General features: G+C 50.2%; 1 protein-coding gene across 1 annotated transcript; it reads right to left on the minus strand.

Annotated features, from left to right (window-relative positions):
• Positions 1 to 1,080: 1,080 nt before the first annotated feature.
• LOC111141638 (SGK2, serine/threonine kinase 2) lies at positions 1,081 to 17,205 on the minus strand. Its single transcript, XM_022494360.1, has 13 exons — positions 17,126 to 17,205; positions 16,685 to 16,734; positions 16,110 to 16,167; positions 15,825 to 15,908; positions 14,838 to 14,969; positions 13,989 to 14,101; positions 13,662 to 13,698; positions 12,615 to 12,701; positions 10,498 to 10,593; positions 9,422 to 9,577; positions 7,368 to 7,457; positions 2,580 to 2,785; positions 1,081 to 1,443 (listed from the first exon to the last, which is right to left on the minus strand). Exons 1-12 carry the CDS (start codon positions 17,159 to 17,161, stop codon positions 2,621 to 2,623), a joined length of 1,104 nt encoding a protein of 367 aa, XP_022350068.1. The 5' UTR covers positions 17,162 to 17,205; the 3' UTR covers positions 1,081 to 1,443; positions 2,580 to 2,620.
• Between the last annotated feature and the right edge of the window lie 1,875 nt (positions 17,206 to 19,080).

Genomic DNA, 19,080 nt, shown 5'->3' on the forward strand with positions numbered 1-19,080 from the left:
CAGGAAAGACTTCCTGGCAGAGGGTGCGAATGGTCACTGAGATAGTTCTTCGTTGATGAGCCCAGCATCTCTGAGCGCCCCTGCGCCAGGCCCGGGGTATGGTCGTGAGCCCGCCCGCTGGGCCTCCCCAGACAGGGAGTTAAGACCTTGGCCAGATGCTACAAAACAGAGATAATATAAACTGTATTATTAAGGGAGCTATGAGGGCCCGGAGATGGTCGGAAAGGCGGCCCGTCTGAACAGAGATATCATTGATATTCATTAAGTAGAGTAATGTTCATTAAGGCAAGGGCTGCAGAAGGAACTGCTCAGCCAAAAAGCCAAAGGCACATAGAGGTTGCTCTGCCATCGCCTTCAAAATGAAAAGCCAGGCGCCCGTAGCCACAAACAGTCCACCCTTCGCTCCAACGGAGCGCCCCTTGCCGGCCTTTGAGAGAGTGTGGCCTGCAATGCCACTTCCTCGCTGGTTCAAACCAAGAGCAGAGAGACAACCAGCAGTTTGGGTTTACATTGATGTTTGTTACGATCTTCAATAGGTACAGAGTAGTAGCGCTTTTAGGAGCTTGAATCACACAACTCTCTTTGCCTTAAACTACTGTCACTGCAAAGTTAAAAAGTGAAGAGGATGAGGATTCTCTTCATGGGGATGCTGCATTTTGGTGCAAAATTAGTAAGATAGAAGTGATGTATTCCCATTAGAGAGGGCGTAGGCTGTGCCACTTGAGGCTTTGGACAGGTTTGGAGTTCTTCTGCTTGATGTATGGTCAGTGTTTGCTAGAAAACTAAAGGAGGACGTGCTCAGAGCACTTCTCCCACTGCTGAAGCCTGCAGGAGAACAGCGGGTTTAAAAATCAGCAGCCACCAAGTTCATTTCCCAGCTGTGCCTTGTACCTGCTGGGTGACCTTGGGTAAGTTTCTTCATCTATCAGAATGAATGTTTCTTATCTGTAAAGTGCGGTTAATAATTTCTAAACGCTGGTTTATTGTGAGGATTGTAGATAACACATGTAAAGATCAGAAAGTGCTCAATAAACATAGATGAAGCATGATCCATTCAATATCATAGTTCTCCATTTTTATTTTCTATCCTGGTGAAAATTTTGTGACTTTACAATCTTAGACCACATGGAAGCATTATGTGTTTCACAACCCATAATGGCATGTTGTGTACTTTCGACAGTACTATCACGTAACTGACGATTACACTCTTGCTTTTTGCTTTGGGAAGTTGGGGGAATGGGCCTCTCCATCATGTTCCACATTTGTCAATTAACAGTGGCTATTGTGATGGAAACCAAATCAGAGCGTTTCTTTCAAAGTTCTCAGCACATGTCATAGGGTAACAGTAACTCTTCCTGATACAGCTTGGAATTTCAGTAGGTCAGTGTTAGTGTCATTGGTGTATTTTCCAGCACCATCCCCTGTTATTTCTGGGGCAAGAAGCTGAGGAAAAAAAAAAAAAAAAAGGAAGAGAAAGAGTGGGGTTAGGAAGAAAAGGCAGTAAAATCACCAGCACACACTGATGTTAAAGTTCTCTCCTTGTCCACAAGCCAAAACGCCAATGAGCCCACCCTGAAGTAGATGATGAACCACAGGTCTGGGGGGGACAAAAAAAAAAAAAAAGAAAAAAGAAAGAACCACTTTGCCACGGAAATAAGGCAATATGATCCATCCTACTCGGTTTTGCGGGTACTGTTACCACAGTTACCACATGAAAGCTTCTGGTCCCTTCCTTGAGTCAAAAATCTGGCACAGGTGCATCCCTGGGCCACATGCCTGGCCCTCACAGCAGGGGAGGCTGGGAAAGTCAGTTATCTAGCATTTTCAGCCACTGTAAGTAGAGGTAATTACTGCTCTTCATCAGGGCTCACGAGCTAGGAGATTCTCTGGACATAGGAAAGGGTTCAGATGTCAGGCAGGCAAACCTAAAAACAAATGTCCAATACCACCCACAACAAAGAAAAAGACATCATCAACAGAGAAAAATGAGAGCATGTCAGGGGATAGCCTAGAGGTGACATATAAAATGACATCTCTGTCATTTTACACGTGGAGATAAAAAATCCAAACACCTAGAGGTCCTTTGGTAGAGAGATGCTGGTTGCCTACCCCACATTTCCCCCTTCTCCCTTAGCATCAGAGCCTGTGTTTTTAGGGGTGGTAATGTGCCCAGCTAATAAATCACATATCCTAGCCTCCATTGCAGGTAGGAGTGGATGGCTAATGAGCAGAAGCCATTGGTGGGTGCTTGTGGGGAAGCTCCGTAAAGGTGCTATTTTGCTCTCCCCTCCTTGCCTCCATTCTCCTTGCCCAGGACACAGAAGCAGTGACTATAGAGCTCCAGGAACCACTTTGTGGCAATGCAGCAATCCTAATATTGGAAGCCAATTGCCGGAGACGGCACAGCAGAAACACAGAAAGCCTCAGTATCTGAAGACCTGTCCAACCAGCCTTGGACCACCTAACAACATTCTTCCTTTATGTGCTGGAAAGATATATGTGACCTTATGTAAGTCCTTGTTACTCTGAGTCTCTGCTACTAGCAGCATTAGGTAAGGAAGATAATTCCTGAAGGATACCAGTAACCAGTGGTTACACCAGTGCTAGGAACGCTTCTCTTCTAGTAGTCCAGGATGGCCTCATCCTCTGGTGCATAGGAAAATCCCAGGAAGGCACTGGAGGCCCCAGAACTACTGGCCACAGTGTCAGGAGTGCAGCCAATGGACTTTGAAACAGCTTCCTGGGTGAACTCGGGGTCAAAGTGTTTCAAGTCAGCAGGTCCTGCCTGTGAATAGAAACCAACAGTGAGATGGGAACATGGGGGTCCGAGCTGCTCAAGGAACCCACAGACCTGTGAGGGTGTTAGGTCTCCTTCTGAGGGCCTCGTGGGTACTCACCTTTAGCTGACATTGACACATGTGTTTGTTAGTAATTTCTTTTTTTTTTTTTTTTAAGATTATTTATTTATTTGGGGCGCCTGGGTGGCTCAGTGGGTTAAGCCACTGCCTTCGGCTCGGGTCATGATCTCAGGGGCCTGGGATCGAGCCCCGCATCGGGCTCTCTGCTCAGCGGGGAGCCTGCTTCCTCCTCTCTCTCTACCTGCCTCTCTGCCTGCTTGTGATCTCTCTCTGTCAAATAAGTAAATAAAATCTTTAAAAAAAAAAAAAAGATTATTTATTTATTTATTTATTTGACAGAGAGAGATCACAAGTAGGCAGAGAAGCAGGCAGAGAGAGAGAGAGAGAGGGAAGCAGGCTCCCCGCTGAGCAGAGAGCCTGACGCGGGACTCAATCCCAGGACCCCGAGATCATGACCCGAGCCGAAGGCAGTGGCCTAACCCACTGAGCCACCCAGGCGCCCCATGTTTGTTAGTAATTTCATTTCGTGGCCACTAGCCACGTATCAATGCCTCCAACCTCCTGGCATCCTGCCTGCTCCACACCAACCCTCGGACAAGTCTTGTCAACACGCACTTACTGAATGCCTACCAGGCACTGTTCATGGCACTGGAAATAGGAGAGAACAAAACAGAATGGGCCCCTGCTTTCATGGAGCCTGTATTATGCAGAGGGTGGGAAGACTGATAATGAACATGTACATAAATAGACAAATAGACAATCTGGGGTGCTGACAGGCCTTGTGAAGAAGATAAATACGGTAGAGAGTGACTGGTTGTTTTTGCCGTCAGGGAAGAAGACCTGGGTGTGAGATCGTAAAAATGGTCACACATCCTCCATTTGCCATTCAGAGCTGGAGTCCAGCTCTCCATACCTTTAATACAGGTATGGACTTGTTTGCGACAATGGGATGTTACCAGATGGGAGGCAAGCCAAGACTTGAAAAGCACACACTGGGAGTTGTTCTCTCCTGCTGCCCTTGGAACCCTAGGCCACCATGTAAACAAGTCCGGTCCAAGTCTGAACAAGTGACGTGAACAAGTCCAAGTCTGCTGGAGTAGGAGAGGCCTCAGAAGGAGAATGCAGTCGCCCCAGATGCTGGCCAACTGCCCAGCATTTGGGTGAGGCAGTTCTAGACCACTGGAATGACAGAGCCCGACAGAGACCGGCTGGCCTGGCACCAGCCAAAAAATCTCACCCAACCAACCCACTGAACTGGGATGAAATACAAAATTGTTTGAAGACACCTAGTTTGCAGGGTGGCTTGTTAGATAGCATGAGCTAAATGAACCATCCTCTTTGTGAAGAAGGCACAGCCTCTGGAGAACACTAGGCCACCTGGGTTTTCTGAAATGAACAGGTCAGCAAGGGGAAGGGTCCACAGATCTGCTTGAGTATGCAAGCCTGAGGCTGTAGAATCAAACGGACCATGGTTTCTAGCTCCTCAAAAAGGCCACAGGGCACAGGGGTCCCAGCTCAGGGACCAGGGTTCCAAGACCAGAGTGTGGATCCTGGCCCTGGCTCTTGATAGCTGTGTGGTCCTAGATAAGACAGATGTTTTCTCTGTTTTTTACAAATGATACTGATGTTAAAGATACGTATTCAAGGTCTCCCAGCTGTTCTGTTGTCTGTAGACAACAGAACCAGGAATCCACCTCCGGTATGTCTCACTTTACAGTCCACTCGCTGCATTCTATTACCGCCCTGTCTAGCATTTTTTACATTATTCTCTCTCCAAGTTGTACATTCAATATTATCGTCAGGGTCTTTTCCACACCCCCAGATAAAGAAACTTTCCAGGTACCGGGACTGAGAGTATCCTATCTGACAACTGTTGTCAAGACTCTGATGCTCAAAGAGACGTTCGTGCACAGGTAATTCACAAAAGGCGAGGTGTAGATAGCAAACATTGGCAGTGCTGAGGTGTGCGAACTACAAGGATGCAAGCAGCGTGACACTGCGGGACGCTTTGCAAGCGGTTGAGAGAACCTCCAATTTCTCCTTCAAATGGGGCTCCTTTCATGCACACTGCCACCGCTAATTAATATCAGCGCTAATTAACACTGCTAATTAAACACTAACCACCTTCACTATAAAAGAAATTAAAACAGGATGAGATGCCATGTTTTACTTAACAAATTTGCAAAGCTAAAAACAGTAACAATTGCGCGCGTTGTAGAAAGGAAGATGAGAAATCTCCAGCAGACCCTGCTGGCAGGAAGTGGATTTTACTCCCCGTCGCAGAGTTAGGGAATCATAGCAGCAATGGCCACGGTCGCCAAACTGTGGAAAGAACCAAGATGCCCTTCAACAGACGAATGGATAAGGAAGATGTGGTCCATATACACTATGGAGTATGATGCCTCCATCAGAAAGGATGAATACCCAACTTTTGTATCAACATGGACGGGACTGAAGAGATTATGCTGAGTGAAATAAGTCAAGCAGAGAGGGTCAATTATCATATGGTTTCACTTATGTGAGGAGCATAACAAATAGCATGGAGGACAAGGGGAGATGGAGAGGAGGAGTTGAGGGAAATTGGAAGGAGAGGTGAACCATGAGAGACTATGGACTCTGAAAAACAATCTGAGGGTTTTGAAGGGGCAGGGGGTGGGAGGTTGGGGGAACCGGGTGGTGGGTATTAGAGAGGGCACGGATTGCATGGAGCACTGGGTGTGGTGCAAAAACAATGAATACTGCTACACTGAAAATAAATAAATAAATAAATAAAAAGAGCCTAGTGGGTGTCTGGTTGGCTTAGTCAGGAGAGCAAGCGACTCTTGACCTCAGGGTCTTGAGTTCAAGCCCCACATTGGGTGATTGCTTAAAATGGGGAGATTACTTAAAATTAAAAAAAGAAGAAGAAAGAAAGAACTTAAACAGGTTCACATTCTCTGACCTGGTAATTCCCTACCTGGAATCCATCTTAAGGAAATAACTGGAACCCTGGGCAAAGATACACACTTAAAAGTGTTCATCAGTACTTTTATGATAAAGAAAGAATGATAATAATCTAAAGTTCACCATTAGGAGAATGGTTGAATACATTATATCACCAACAGAGGACTGAAATATTATGTAGCTATTTAAAATGATACTTCTAGGGCACCTGGGTGGCTCAGTGGGTTAAGCCTCTGCCTTCAGCTCAGGTCACAATCTCAGGGTCCTGGGATCGACCCCCGCATCTGGCTCTCTGCTCTGCGGGGAGCCTGCTTCCCCCTCTCTCTCTGCCTGCCTCTCTGCCTACTTGTGATTTCTCGCTCTGTGTGCCAAATAAATAAATAAAATCTTTTAAATAAATAAATAAATAAGTAAATAAATAAATAAATAATACTTATAAAGTTTTATATGATTTGGGGGAAATAATGACATTGGTTTCTAGCAGGACAAGAAAGGTAAGGGGAGAAGATATCTATATGTATTAAGTATAATCTATGTAAAAACACATAGAAAAAACAGGAGGGAATATACCAGCAGCAATTTCTCTTGGGCAGTGAGATAATAAGCTTTTCTGCCTTGCTGTTTTAAACTCTGTTTACACACTTTCTTTCTTTTTTTTTTAAGATTTTATTTATTTGACAGAGAGAGAGAGAGAGAGAGAGAGAGAGAGAGAAAGTACAAGTAGGCAAAGCAGCAGGCAGAGAGAGAGGGAAAAGCAGGCTCCCCACTGAGCAAGGAGCCTGATGTGGGACTCCATCGCAGGACCCTGAGATCATGACCTGAGCCAAAGGTAGATGTTTAATTGACTGAGTCACCCAGGCGCCCCTACACACTTTCTATAATGAATATATGTCACTTTTATTATCAGGGGAAAAAAAGAATTTTACAGGGCTTGGTTCCATCTGGGTGTGCTATGTGACAAAAAGGGGTTTATTGACTTATTTTTAAAAATTTTTAAAGGATTTTACTTATTTATTTGACAGAGAGAGAGTGAGAGAAAGCACAAGCAAGGGGAGCGGCCCACAGAGGGAGAGGGAAAAGCAGGCTTCCTGCTGAGCAAGAAGCACGATGTGGGGCTTGATCCCAAGACCCTGCGATCATGACCTGAGCTGAAGACAGATGCCCAACCAACTGAGCCACCCAGGTGCCCCTATTTACTTATTATTTTAAGACTTTATTTTTAAGTAATCTCTATACCCAGCATGAGACTCGAACCTACAACTCAGAGATCAAGAGTCATGTGTTCCACTGACTGAGCCAGCCAGGAGCCCCCAGAGAGTGCTTTAAACAGTGTAAAGGACTCTGTAATGAAGGTTATTGGTGCTGAGAATGAAAGGGTGGGGGACAGTGTGGCTCATCACACAGAGCCGGACTGGCAGTCAGGACTTCTGGGGCCTAGACCCTGTTTTGCCTCTAACTTACCATGTGGACCTGGGCCCCTGGTTATCCCACCTATAGAAAGAGAGTGGCCCAGATCTCTCCCACCAGCCCCAGAAAACCAGAATATGGAACAGAGTGACCTCTTACCACATTTGGGTTGAAGGGTGGAGTCAGCCTCTTGTGGTACAAGTCATCCCAGTTTATGGGGCTGAAGAATACATGATTCTTTATCTCAAGCTGTAGGAAGAAGGTGCTGATCACAAGTAGCCCTCCCCACAGCACTCCTCCCCACCCCACTCCCTGACTCCTCGTGTCTGGGAGCTCCAACTCTACTGGCAGCTGGCTGTTAAGCTCTAAAACCTTTACTGGGAAAGTAACTTGTAATTCCAGCTGGTTTCATGGGACAAAGGCTGTTCTGCAGCCAGGCCTCTTCTGTTCACCATCATCTAGAACCCAAACCCTTCTCCCCTATAGCATTCATTCATTCCTCAACTATTTACTGAGCAACTACTCTATGCCAGCACCATGGGACATGGTGGTGGTATGTCAGTGAACAAGACTGCAGAACCTGCCTTTGGGGTTCTCAGGGATCTTCCCACCCCATCCACCTGCCTCAGTGCATCTTGATTCTTCTAGAATGCAAACCAGAGAAATAGACCACATCTGCTCAGTAAGGAAGGTAACGGAAGTAAAGCCCCAAGAAAAACTGCAGTTTCCTGGAGACCAGAATTTAGGACTCAGCCCTGGGCCTCATTCACTACTTCTTTTCTAATCTAAGCCAACGTCAGCATCAAGTTCCTCCTATCCCAGCAGGACCCTCTCTACCCGTGTTTGGCAAGGAATGATTCTCCAGCTCCCTATATCATAAATGTTCCCCACCCCATGCCCCATGTAGTTGTTAAAGAGCCGGATCCAAAAGATCTTGAAGACCCAAGAAATGGATTAACACTGGTTGCCTATAAATTAAGGAACTGGGTAACTAAAGGGTCTTTTTATTAATATCCTTTGAGTTTTGATTTATGGGAATGTATCCCTTATTTGAAAAATCATACATATTTTTAAGATGCAAATTTCCACTTGAAAGAAGGGGACTAGTCTTCATGAGAGTCCCCTTCTTTAAGCTGGCCAGGAATGGGTGGAAAAATGCCCTAAACGTTTGTTACACTTCATGGTATCCGGCACGTGGGGCTCCGGGTACCAACACTTAGCACTGGCCTAAGGGCTTTGTATATATTAATTCACATGATCTTTATAGCAGCTGTGACTTATGTGTTATCACTGCAGATGGGAAAACTGAAGCTTACAGAGAGAAGTTATGCAATTTGCCCAAGGTTCTGCAACTAGGAAGGACGAGGAAGGTGGAGGAGGGATCTGAACCCAGGTAGTCTGTCCGTGTATCACAACCACTGTGCTAGAAGAGAAAGCAAACTTCCAGGGAGAAAAGCACTATGGTCTTTCTTTTATAAATTCAAATTCTCTTTTGTTGACTAGAGAATATAAGATTATTTTTCAAGTTCTACTTTAATAAAAAAAAAATCCTGAATTCATTATAGAAATCAAGAGTGAATTACTCATCTCTGTATCCTGAATGCCCAGCCTGGCACTGGGAAAAACCAAGTCCGGTCCTCTCTCTGCATAGAAACCAGAGGAATATCTTAAAACTGAAATTGGGTCTTGCCAGAGCCCTGTTCAAAATCCACCAAAGTGGACCCACTCTTCTTGTTCATGCCACAGGACTTTTGTACATGCTGTGTGCAAAAAAGGTGTCACCTCCTCCAAGTAGACCTACTTCACCATGCCACTGTAAATTCACTCCCTCCCATTATTGTCTATCTTGGCTCACTGTTCATTTATTTCCTGGTGCTTGTCATACTCTGTAATCATTATATATTATAATGTTTGTTTGTTGTCTGCCTCCCCCAATCAACGTAACAAAAAGCATAGACCCAGCCCACTGAATTGCTACAACCTAGCTCAATGCCTGGCACATAGTAGATGCTCAGTAAACATTGGATGAATTCAAAAACTGGACTAAAGGAAGTAATGAAGCAGTAGTAGCAGCTGTGAATTTCCAAACGAAGGAGTTTGCAATGCCTGGTTTTGGAGGGGAGCTGGATGCCCATCACTGTGCTTCTGAGCTGTTTCTGCAGGAAGCTGAACACCCCCATCAGGGACTAGTGCTCTGCTGGCAGTTCACCTACAAAGTCTGATTTGGAGCCCAGCCGCTGCCTCTGGTCCTTGTGGAGAAGGCCTTGCAGGAGGTCGCAGGCAGCCACAGTCTGGCCCCCAGGGATCTGCAGCGGCTGGTGCAGAATATTCTCATACATCTGGGACATGTCTTGGCTGTAGAATGGTGGCTGATGAGAGAGAGAGAGAGAGAGAGAGAGAGAGGGAAGCTGGAGGCTCATCCATGCTAAAGTGGGGAAAGGTCTCAGGGAGACTTGGCTCAAAGCCAGGTAATGGAAGGATTCAGCCAGACTGCGTCTTGTGCAATGGTTCATACCACAGACTGGAGAGAAACAGAGACCTCACTTCCGGCATAGGGGAGAGGGCCTCTGGGAGGGCTGAGAGGGGACCGCCCAGGAGCATCCCCTATCCCAGCTCTCTTAACCCAGCTTGGGCACCAAATCTGCGCTTTGCAAAGTGAACACTTTTGCCCTCATCATTCCAGCCTAGCCTCACAGCCCTCTTTGAAGATGGGTAGTGATTTGTTGGACAAGACAAGGCTCAAGAGATTGAGCCACATAGCCAGGAAGAGAGCCAGGCCCCACTCCATGCCCAGAGCCCACTCTTTCCTGAGACTCTTCATCCCACCTCCTGCTTCTGCTTCTTCTTCCTGACTCCACAGAGCCCATCTCTCATATCCACCACATTCTGCTGGAGAAGCCAGCCCAGAGCAGCGTCTGCCAGGGTAATTCTAAACAAGTCTCCCTCTGAGCAGGCAGCCCAGGGCTGGTCCACAGACTACCGGCACTGTGACCTTTCTGGGCCTCAGTTTCCCTCCCAGTAAATAAGAACAACTCCATTTCCTCCAGTGGCAGCCTCCCAAGGCTGTTTCTCGCCGCTGAAGGGGTCATAGATGAGATGGTGTGTTATAAAGTGCTAACTAACCTTATTGAAGAAACATCCATAATCCTGACATCATCCTTTTGAGCTTGGAGTAGAGAGATGGCTCATTCAGTTCCTTGAGGAGCTGGAGGAGGCCACACAAGGGAGAGACCCACCCCCATCTCTTCCTGGAGCCACATGTCCCTTGCAATGCTCACACCTCACTCACCAGGCCTTGCAGCATCTCGTAGAGAACGGCCCCCAAGCACCACCAGTCCACTGCCCGATCATAAGGCTCTTTACGAAGCACTTCTGGAGCCAAGTACTGTTGAGGAGAAAATACATTTATCTGAAAGACACTCAGCCTCAGTCTCCACATTTGTAAACAGGGCACTTAGAAGAAAAGATCACCAGGGTTTGATCCTGCTGTGATATGCACGTATGTTCAATCATCATCCATCTGCCAAAGGCCTACTCTGTGCCTGACCCTTTGCCAATATGCAAAGGTAGACTTACACGGTTGTATAAGTTGTGCATGATACAAAAGTACCAGCCAAAAGGATATATGGAGTTGTAAGCCTGGCGGTGATTAACTCACCAAGCCATAACCCTAGTATAGGGTTATATCTGGCAACTTGATTAATGTTTAATAGAGTAACTCTTTCTAATTAATGTGCCCAAGGGGGTGCCTTTATCTAATTTGCACAAAAGCATCCTATCAGTGTCCTGGGAACCAGAAAACCCTGTGAGTACTCACAGTGCACTGGGGAGACTCATGCTGAAATGTAAGTAAATGCGGCACATACTTGTACTGGAAACCTCAGTAACAGAGAGATGCATAGGAATCAGGAAAGAGGAGGGGACACCTCAGTTCCTAGTGACAGATGAATGCATGCCACAGAGCTGTGCCTTCCAACAAGAAGACTACCTGAGGCAGATCTATGCTTTCTGCCAAACCCAAGGGCGTGGTGACCCCTTAGTCTGGCATCTCTGCCACTGAGTCTCAGCAACGACAAGAGCCATTTGGAGAGACTGTGTGAATGTGGGAGGGACAGGAAGTTACCCAGACCTGAGCCCTAAGTAGGGCTCATTTAACCTCCCAGAACCTTGATTTCCTCCTCTGTAAAATGGGGTTGCAGGATCCCTCCCTGGGGGCTATTTTAAGGCTATGTGCTCATCTGGGCGTAACAGGATATGTGTGCAGGCCTTGAACAATGGGAGCAACCATGGGCACTCTTGTCTGTGCTTCCCGGCATCACAGCAGTAGCTGACTTATGGAAGAGGTGATGTGTTGGAGCCCCATGTCTCCTCCACAATCCGGGGTGTCCTTTGCCCTGCTCCTCACCCCTGGCAATGTCCAAGGAAGAGATGGCTGGGCTGTCAAGCTTTGGGACACCAGCTCTGTCCAGCGGACACCTGCCATATATGCAAACACAGACAATGGTTCCTGCTCAGGGAGATCACCTGTCCATCAGCTGCTCCAAAACCAAATGGAGGAGGCCCAGCCGAGATCTGAGATCCAAATTTTCTAGCGTACCGAGAACAACAGAGCAGATAAAAATCCTGTCCCATGCCAGATCAGGAGGCACTTCCCAGTCCTACAGCCTCTGTCTCCCAGCCCCCACCCAGATATCGGTCAGCTGGGAACCCCGTTGGGTCTAAGGTCCAAGGGTCAACACCCTGTTGGGAGTCCAGGGAAAGGTTTTCACCTGCAAGGCTCCTGGGAAGCCTTGGCAGGACACACAGACATGTATGGATTACTGCTGAGACCCACAGATTTTAGCCCCCCAGGCTCTTGGCAGCTGGAAGAGGGGAGAAGACCAACGTTCTATATTTGCCAGCCCTGATCTTAGCTTGTCAGGCCAAGCCCTCCTGCCACACATGGACTTCGCCCTGTAGGGCAGGCTGTCCAACATGGCAGCCACTCGTTGCACGTGGTTACAAGAATAACCTATCTCAACAGTTTTATATTGATTGTATGCTGAAATGACAATGTTTTGTATATACTGGGTTAATTAAAATATATTACAAAAATGAATTCCGCCCGTTTCTTTTTACTTTTTAAATGTGGCTGCTGGAAAACTTTACCTTGAGTATAGAGTCTGCATGGCTATTTCTCTTCTTCTAAGACGGCATTGCTGCAGAACTTCCCCAGCAGCCCCCAGAGCTGGTGCCCCCATTAGACAGATGAGGAAATCAAGGCAGAGGACAAGCCAGCTCAGGGCAAGGGCTTGGGTGACAGGACTGGGCCTCCCCCAACCCAGTGGAACCTGTTGGCTCTAAGCAGAGTTGAAGCTCAACCACTCATGGCCTGACCTCTGACCTCTCCTACAAGGTTTGGCTTACCTCGGGGGTGCCACAGAATGTGGACGTGGTCTCCTCAGGCTCTACCCCTTCCTTGCAGAGGCCAAAATCCGTCAGCACCACATGTCCCTGCAGAGGAAGGTGAGCAGGGGCTGGAAGGTGGTCTAAGCTAAAGGGATGGTCAGGCCTAACCCCGAAGCCCAGATACTTTACCCCAGGGCAGCAACTGGGGAGTCTCATGCCTCTGGCACAGGCTACAGGCTCCACTTAGAGACCCATAGCTCCTAGACTGGATGCCAGGAGCGGTACAAGGGGCAAGGTGGGGGGTATCATTCCACTGTCTGCCCGCCCCCTCCCCCCCCAGCTTATCACAGACTTAGACCCACGCCCTACAACATGGCAGCTCCATGAATATCGTCGCTGGAGGGGACTGGCGGTGGCAGCTCCCTTGACAGAGAGCTGGTGTTTCAGAAAACAACCATATCGTGTGGCAGCTGGATGGCTGGTGGAGGTCACGGAGTGAGCAGATACTCTGCTCAGATCTCCCCTTTAGGAGCTGTCACGCCCATACCCCACTTCTGGGACATTCCTCTGACCCAAAGTTACGTTCCTCCCAAGGGGCAATCCACACCCAGTGACCGGTCAATGCAAGGGCACAAAAGCCCAGATTCCTTGCCTCAGTTTGAAACGGTTCTAAAGAGTTGCCCCAGCCTGGACCCTCCCCACCCCTGTAAGATCAGCCAAGGCACCTCATTTGCAACCACAATGCAGGTGGGCTTCCTCCTCTGCCCAGTCCTGCCTCCTCACCCCCTTAAAACTGGATCTCTTAAGAGCATTCCCCAATAACCATCTGCACTCAACACTCCATCTGTTTCCAGGGGACCCAGTCTAAGACACGGAGAAACTACAAAGTCCAAGAGCCTCCACTTGCCCCCCGCAAACCTCACACACACACACACACACACACACACACACACACATGTGCACACGTAATTGAATGCATCCCTACCCATATGCACGAGGCACGATGCTTGCACACATGCTCATAAGCACACACATATAGACACACACACACACACACACACTGACCTGGCAGTCCAAGAGAATGTTCTCTGGTTTCAGATCCCTGCAGAAAACAAGAGAAAAGAGCACTGTGATGTCTCCCTTAGTGAGGAGAGCAGGGGACCCAGGGTCCTGGCGGGCAGACTGTTCCTGGAGGCTCACGGAGATGTGGAGGGAGAGCCCAAGGAGAATGGGCACTTGATGCCAGAAAGGAAGCTCCTACTCTACTCCCACTGCTGAGCCGTCCTCCTTGGACAAAGGGCCAAGTTCACCAGGACCTAGGGGTCCACACAACAACCCTGGCATTTGTGGCAGAAGGGCCAGAGCTGGCTCGGAGCCACAGGTGGGACCCACCTGTAAATGACGTTGAGGGAGTGCAGGTAGCCAATGGCACTGGCCACCTCGGCGGCGTAGAACCGGGCCCGGGGCTCCAGGAACCGGCGTTCCCGCTGCAGGTGGAAGAAGAGCTGGAAGGGGAGGAGGTGTGTGAGAGAGGGTCTCTGGGTGGGGGCTCCAGCTCCTAGAGAGCAGGGTGGGGGGCAACTGGGCAAGTCACCCGCTCTCTGAGCTGCAATGTACTCAGATGGACAGGGGCATGCTTGGGGCGCCTGGGGGGCTCCGTCGGTTAAGCATCTGACTCTTGATCTCAGCTCAGGCTTTGATCTCAGAGTTGCGAGTTCAAGCCCCACATTGGGCTTTATGCTGGCATGGAGCCTACTTAAAAAGTGGGGGGCATGCTGGCCCCCACACTACAGAGCAGTCATGGGTGTCCAGAGTGTCAGCAGGAGAGATTAATTCACATGGATTGAGCAGCTACCAGACCCTTTCACGTCTCTTACCTCATTTAATTCTCTTGACTACCTTTAGGGTATCAAATATGATGCCAGTTTCACCTAAGAGAAAACTCGGCCTTGCCCAGGTGTGCTGAAGTGAGTCTGGGCAGCCTTGTGTGGGGGCAGTCAAGAAATGGGGGGCTAAAAAAAAGAAATGGGGGGCTGGGAGCCAAACAGACTTGCATTCAAATCCTGGCTCTGTCAGGGACAGGCTGGGTGGCCGTGAGCAAGGGAGTTACCTCTTGAGCCTCAATTTTCAGCTACAAAATGGGTCTGTTGTGAGGATGAGGTGATATCATTCCAGAATCTGGTACACGTACCAGGCATTTAAGAGCCCAGCCCAGGGAATCTTCCCTAGGGGTCCACCCACCTCTCCCCCGTTGACATAGTCCAGCACGAAGTAGAGCTTCTCAGACGTCTGGAAGGAGTAGCGCAGGCCCACAAGGAAGGGGTGCCGTACGTTCTTCAGCAGCACACTGCGCTCCGCCATGATGTGGCTCTGCTGTGGGATCATAGTTAGGGGCTCATGTCACCACCCACACAGCCCCCTGTGCCCTGGCACAGCCCACGTGGCCTCACTCATTCATGGGGTTGCCCTGCCCAGGACCTTCTCATGCCCCTGCTCAACTACCCACTGTGGCTCCTTAGTGCCCTCAGAGCCAGGCTCCCTGCATAGCAGCCAGGATTCTGAATGGTCAGCTTTATCCCCAGGCTTGTGCGTGTAGCTCCAGCCCCTGGGTCAGAAACCTCTGACCCTCTCTCCAGGGGCGATAAGGAAAGCACAGGTGATTACCGCATAAAAGGAGTCCCACTCATGGTTTCGTTCATGCTGTTTTTCCTGCCTGGACACTGCACATTTGAGGCCTCCCTAAAGACCTCTGCTATCTGCCCTCAGGATGTCCTTGTTAACATTAATTTCCTCGCCTCAGCCCTCTGACTGATGGTCCTCTCTCCTGGTCTGCTCTGTACTCCTCAAGGGGTTGGAATTAAAGAGACTCAGGTCAGCTGAAGAAGCTAGAACTGTGGGTTGGCTGTGGCTTGAGGGGCTCCAACACTGCACATATAGGGAGGTTGGCAGCTAGACAAGGCAGAGGGCTCATCGGCCATGGAGCCCTGAGTTTCCCAGGGGACGGCAGAGGGCTGGGACAGGGTCCTCCCGAAAGCCCTATGGGTGAGCTGGTTGGCTGGGTCCTCTGAGAAGGGTCACCACCCTCAGCACCACCCGGCCCTCTGTCTGCTATGATCACAGCTGCACCCAGCCCCGTGGGTCCTTCAGCACTGGGACCCATCTCGGGAAAACATCTTAGGCTGGGGTCGAGAAGCAGGAGGGGAAACGCCTGAGCATGAGCTCTGGTACCTCTTTCTTCTTTAAGATGGACTTTTTCTGCAGCACCTTCACTGCGTAGAACATCCCATCAGACTTGTGCTTGGCCAGCAGGACCTGAGCAGAAGCACAAACATAAGGCCCCACAAGGGAAGACTCCTCTGAGCTTCGGATTTCTCCATCAGCCTCTTGCTCTGGCCCCGCGTCCGTCATTCTACAGTTGTGAGTTCCCGCTTTGTGCATGCAAGAGACAGGCAGAGGGTGGAGAAGGCCGGGGAAGGGAAGACCCAGGTCTCCCAACCTCCCTGTGTCACTCACCTTCCCATAGCTCCCTTTGCCAATGACTTTCAGGAAGTCAAAGTCGGTGGGCCGGGCGCTGCAGGGGAGGGAGAAGAACACAAGTCCGCATTTATGAACTTGGGAAGCCTGGCTCCTGATATGAAATCCAGGTTTCTCTTTGACTTGGAAGCTGGGGAACAGAGGGAGCTTTCCAAGAGTCAAGGCTCCTGGCCACTGAAGCATGCCATGTTCTCCCAGCCAAGAGGGCTTGGAGGACAGGCCCCTACCCCTGGGGATCCACAGTCGAGCAACCAACAGACAAGCTGGGGAGAAAACTGACAAAACTGCAAAGAAGACAAGAACTCTGCTCCCCCCACCAAACCTGAGAAGGGCCTGAAGGTTGGGGAATTGCTAACAATGCAGAGTTTGGGGTGCGTTTCAGGCATGCGACTCAGCATGGGCAAAGGCTGGGGAATTAGTGGGAGATAAAGTTGGGTCCCTGGTGGCAGAGGGTCCTGACGGTAGACCAGAGAACTTGGATCTGATTCCCAAAGAGAGGGGAGCCGGGTTTGAAGGGAGCCCAGGGGAAAGTTGCTTGAAAGACCAGAACTCACTTTGGGTTGGCTGAAGGTCCCAGGTTGATGTTCCCATTGGCCCTTGAGGGCTGGTAGACATTGACAGAAAAGTTAGTAAGATCAGCAGTGACTGAGTGTTAGGATCCTCAGCCTCCTGCTTTCCCCTGGCCTAGGCCCTGCTCCCTTCTCTACTAGCCTACCTGCTTCTTCCTTCCTTCTTTCCACTGGTCTACCAACCCACCCAACCATCCACCATCTCATCTGTTTCTCCTAACACCCCATTTTCTTGAAGCTCTTGCCCAACTCTGTGCCCTGTTTACCCTGCAAATGGCCCACTTCCGTGAGCTCACAGTGACCCCTGTCAGCCCCCCAGTCCTACTCTAGGTGGGCCCACCAGGCTGGCCTGAGCTTCCCCCGGATTTCCCCTAGAGGAGGAAGTGAGCCCCCTGGTGGTGTGTAAGGGAACCAAGACTCACTCACCGGAGGACTGGGCGTCCCAGCCCGGCTAGAGTCCATTCTATGGCAGCGATCAGGTGGGCTCTGGGGACACAAGAGGGACATGAGAGAGCTGTGGTTGGGGAAGGAGTGTCACCTGTCTAAGGCTTTAGGCACTGCTGTACTCTCCATCCCTCCCCAACCCCATGCATCTGCCAGTCTGAACACCTCCAACCCAAGGCCAATGACCCCTGCAAGGGACAAGAACTGATATACCCTGAACCCAGCCTTTCTAACCAAATATCTCAAGAAGGAGCCAGGGAGAACGCCCAGGGGTATCCCTCCCAGGCTTAATATTTTCAAGGATTGGGGACAGCCAGTGTGGCAAGATCCCTGTGAGCCAGGGCGGCCCTGGAAGGCTAGGATGGCCAGGGCTGGAAGGCTGGGCTCCCCAGGCTCCCAGACAGGCACACTGCAACCCTGAATTCCTGGGGACAGCCCTGAGCTGGGATCTGTGTTGTGTTGACTATTATCTCCCTGCCACATGGACTTCTACTTAATGCCCCTGGAATGGCAAGTGGCCTGGGGGCCTGGGCTAGAGCCACGAAGAGATGACCCAAGCCTAGCTAGTGTTTGTTTGAAGACTGTGACCAGCTGGTCTCTGCAGCTAGGAGCACAGTGTCTTTCCTGCTCCCACACTGCAGGCTGAAGGAGGCTGGTATGTCCGGGCTCTGGCTCAGGATGCTCATGGCACGTGCCTGCTTGGAAGACCAAGGGTAAGAACTGAGATCCCACCTAAGAACCCAGGTGCTCATGGAGGATGTAGGTACTGTACATCCCAGGACCACAGCCTTGACCCACCGGGGGTACTGGACAACAGCCTAGCCTCTCTGGGTAAAAAAACACCCATCTTTACAAGGGAGGATCCTAGAGCAACCACTCCTGTGGCCTTGGGCGCTGACAAAGTCACCCCAGGGGAAAGGAGGGAATCCCCTAGCCCAGGCTGCTCTAAAAGGCCCAGGACCGTGGGATCCTGAGAGAATGAGCTTTAGATCTGCCTGATAGGGAGTGTAGCCTGGCTTCAGCCAGCGCCCTGGGGTCTGTGCTCCCCAAGGGCCCATAATGCTGCCACACCCACTCCTGGGTTGACCCCATAGGCCCCTTTGCGGGGCCCAGGCCTCTCTAGCTCCACGTACCTGTGCAGCCTGAGGAGAGGCCACTGGAAGAACCGACAGTTGGAGCCGGAGGACAGGCCGTGGACAAGAGAGCCTCTCTCTGTTCTCCCAACAAGGGCCGAAGTGTCTGTGCCTGGCGCCGGCCCGGCCCCAGCACCCAGCTCAGAACTCCCCGCAGCAGCAGCAGCAGCAAGGGGGCTGTTAATGTCACGTGGGATCCAGCGGCGCTTAGGATGGGACCAGGGACCTCAGTTCCCTCAAGGACATCACCTCCCCCTGGGGGACGGGTGGAAGGGGGTGGGCAACAGCTGCGGGAACGCCCTGCTGACGCCTGAGGCTTGTTGGAATGTGTGAAAGTGTATGGCTCAGGCTGTGTGTGTGTGTCTCTGTGTGTGTGTGTGTGTCTGTGTGTGTGTCTGTGTGTGTAGGGGGGTTGTCTGTAAGAAGACGCACTCCCTGGGGCCTACTCAGGCCGGGCATAGACAGACTCCATAAAGTTCTAGAGACCTCATCCATGGCAGCTGAGAGCACTTTGCCTTCCAAGAATCTGTAGGTGTTTCAGGCACAGATGTCTGGCCCAGTCCAGCCAGGCTTGGTCTTTGCCTGATGAGCACTTGGCCCTTTGGGCCCTTCCTTGCTGGCTGCTCCTGGCCCTGGCCCACTGTCTCCAGGAAAGGTTGGCCTATAGCTCTCCAGCTGTATTAAGTGGTATGTGGTGCAATAATTAGGTACTCACGGGATCCCCTCCTCTCCCCAGGCACTCATGAGGGGTGTTCTGGGGAATGAAAGAGCTCAAGGGGCCTGACACAGCCCCTGCCTTTCTGG

Source organism: Enhydra lutris, unplaced genomic scaffold (assembly GCF_002288905.1).
Source record: "Enhydra lutris kenyoni isolate GAN:26980312 unplaced genomic scaffold, ASM228890v2 scaffoldscaffold6, whole genome shotgun sequence".
NCBI lineage: Eukaryota > Metazoa > Chordata > Mammalia > Carnivora > Mustelidae > Enhydra > Enhydra lutris.

Coding starts and splice junctions, on each gene's coding strand:
- LOC111141638 (XM_022494360.1), bottom strand. CDS start 17,161: ATGGACTCTAGCCGGGCTGGGACGCCCAGTCCTCCG. Junction 14,970..15,824: donor CCATCTTAAAGAAGAAAGAG/GTACCAGAGCTC, acceptor ATGATCCCACAG/CAGAGCCACATCATGGCGGA. Junction 10,594..12,614: donor CATTCTGTGGCACCCCCGAG/GTAAGCCAAACC, acceptor TCTCCTCAACAG/TACTTGGCTCCAGAAGTGCT.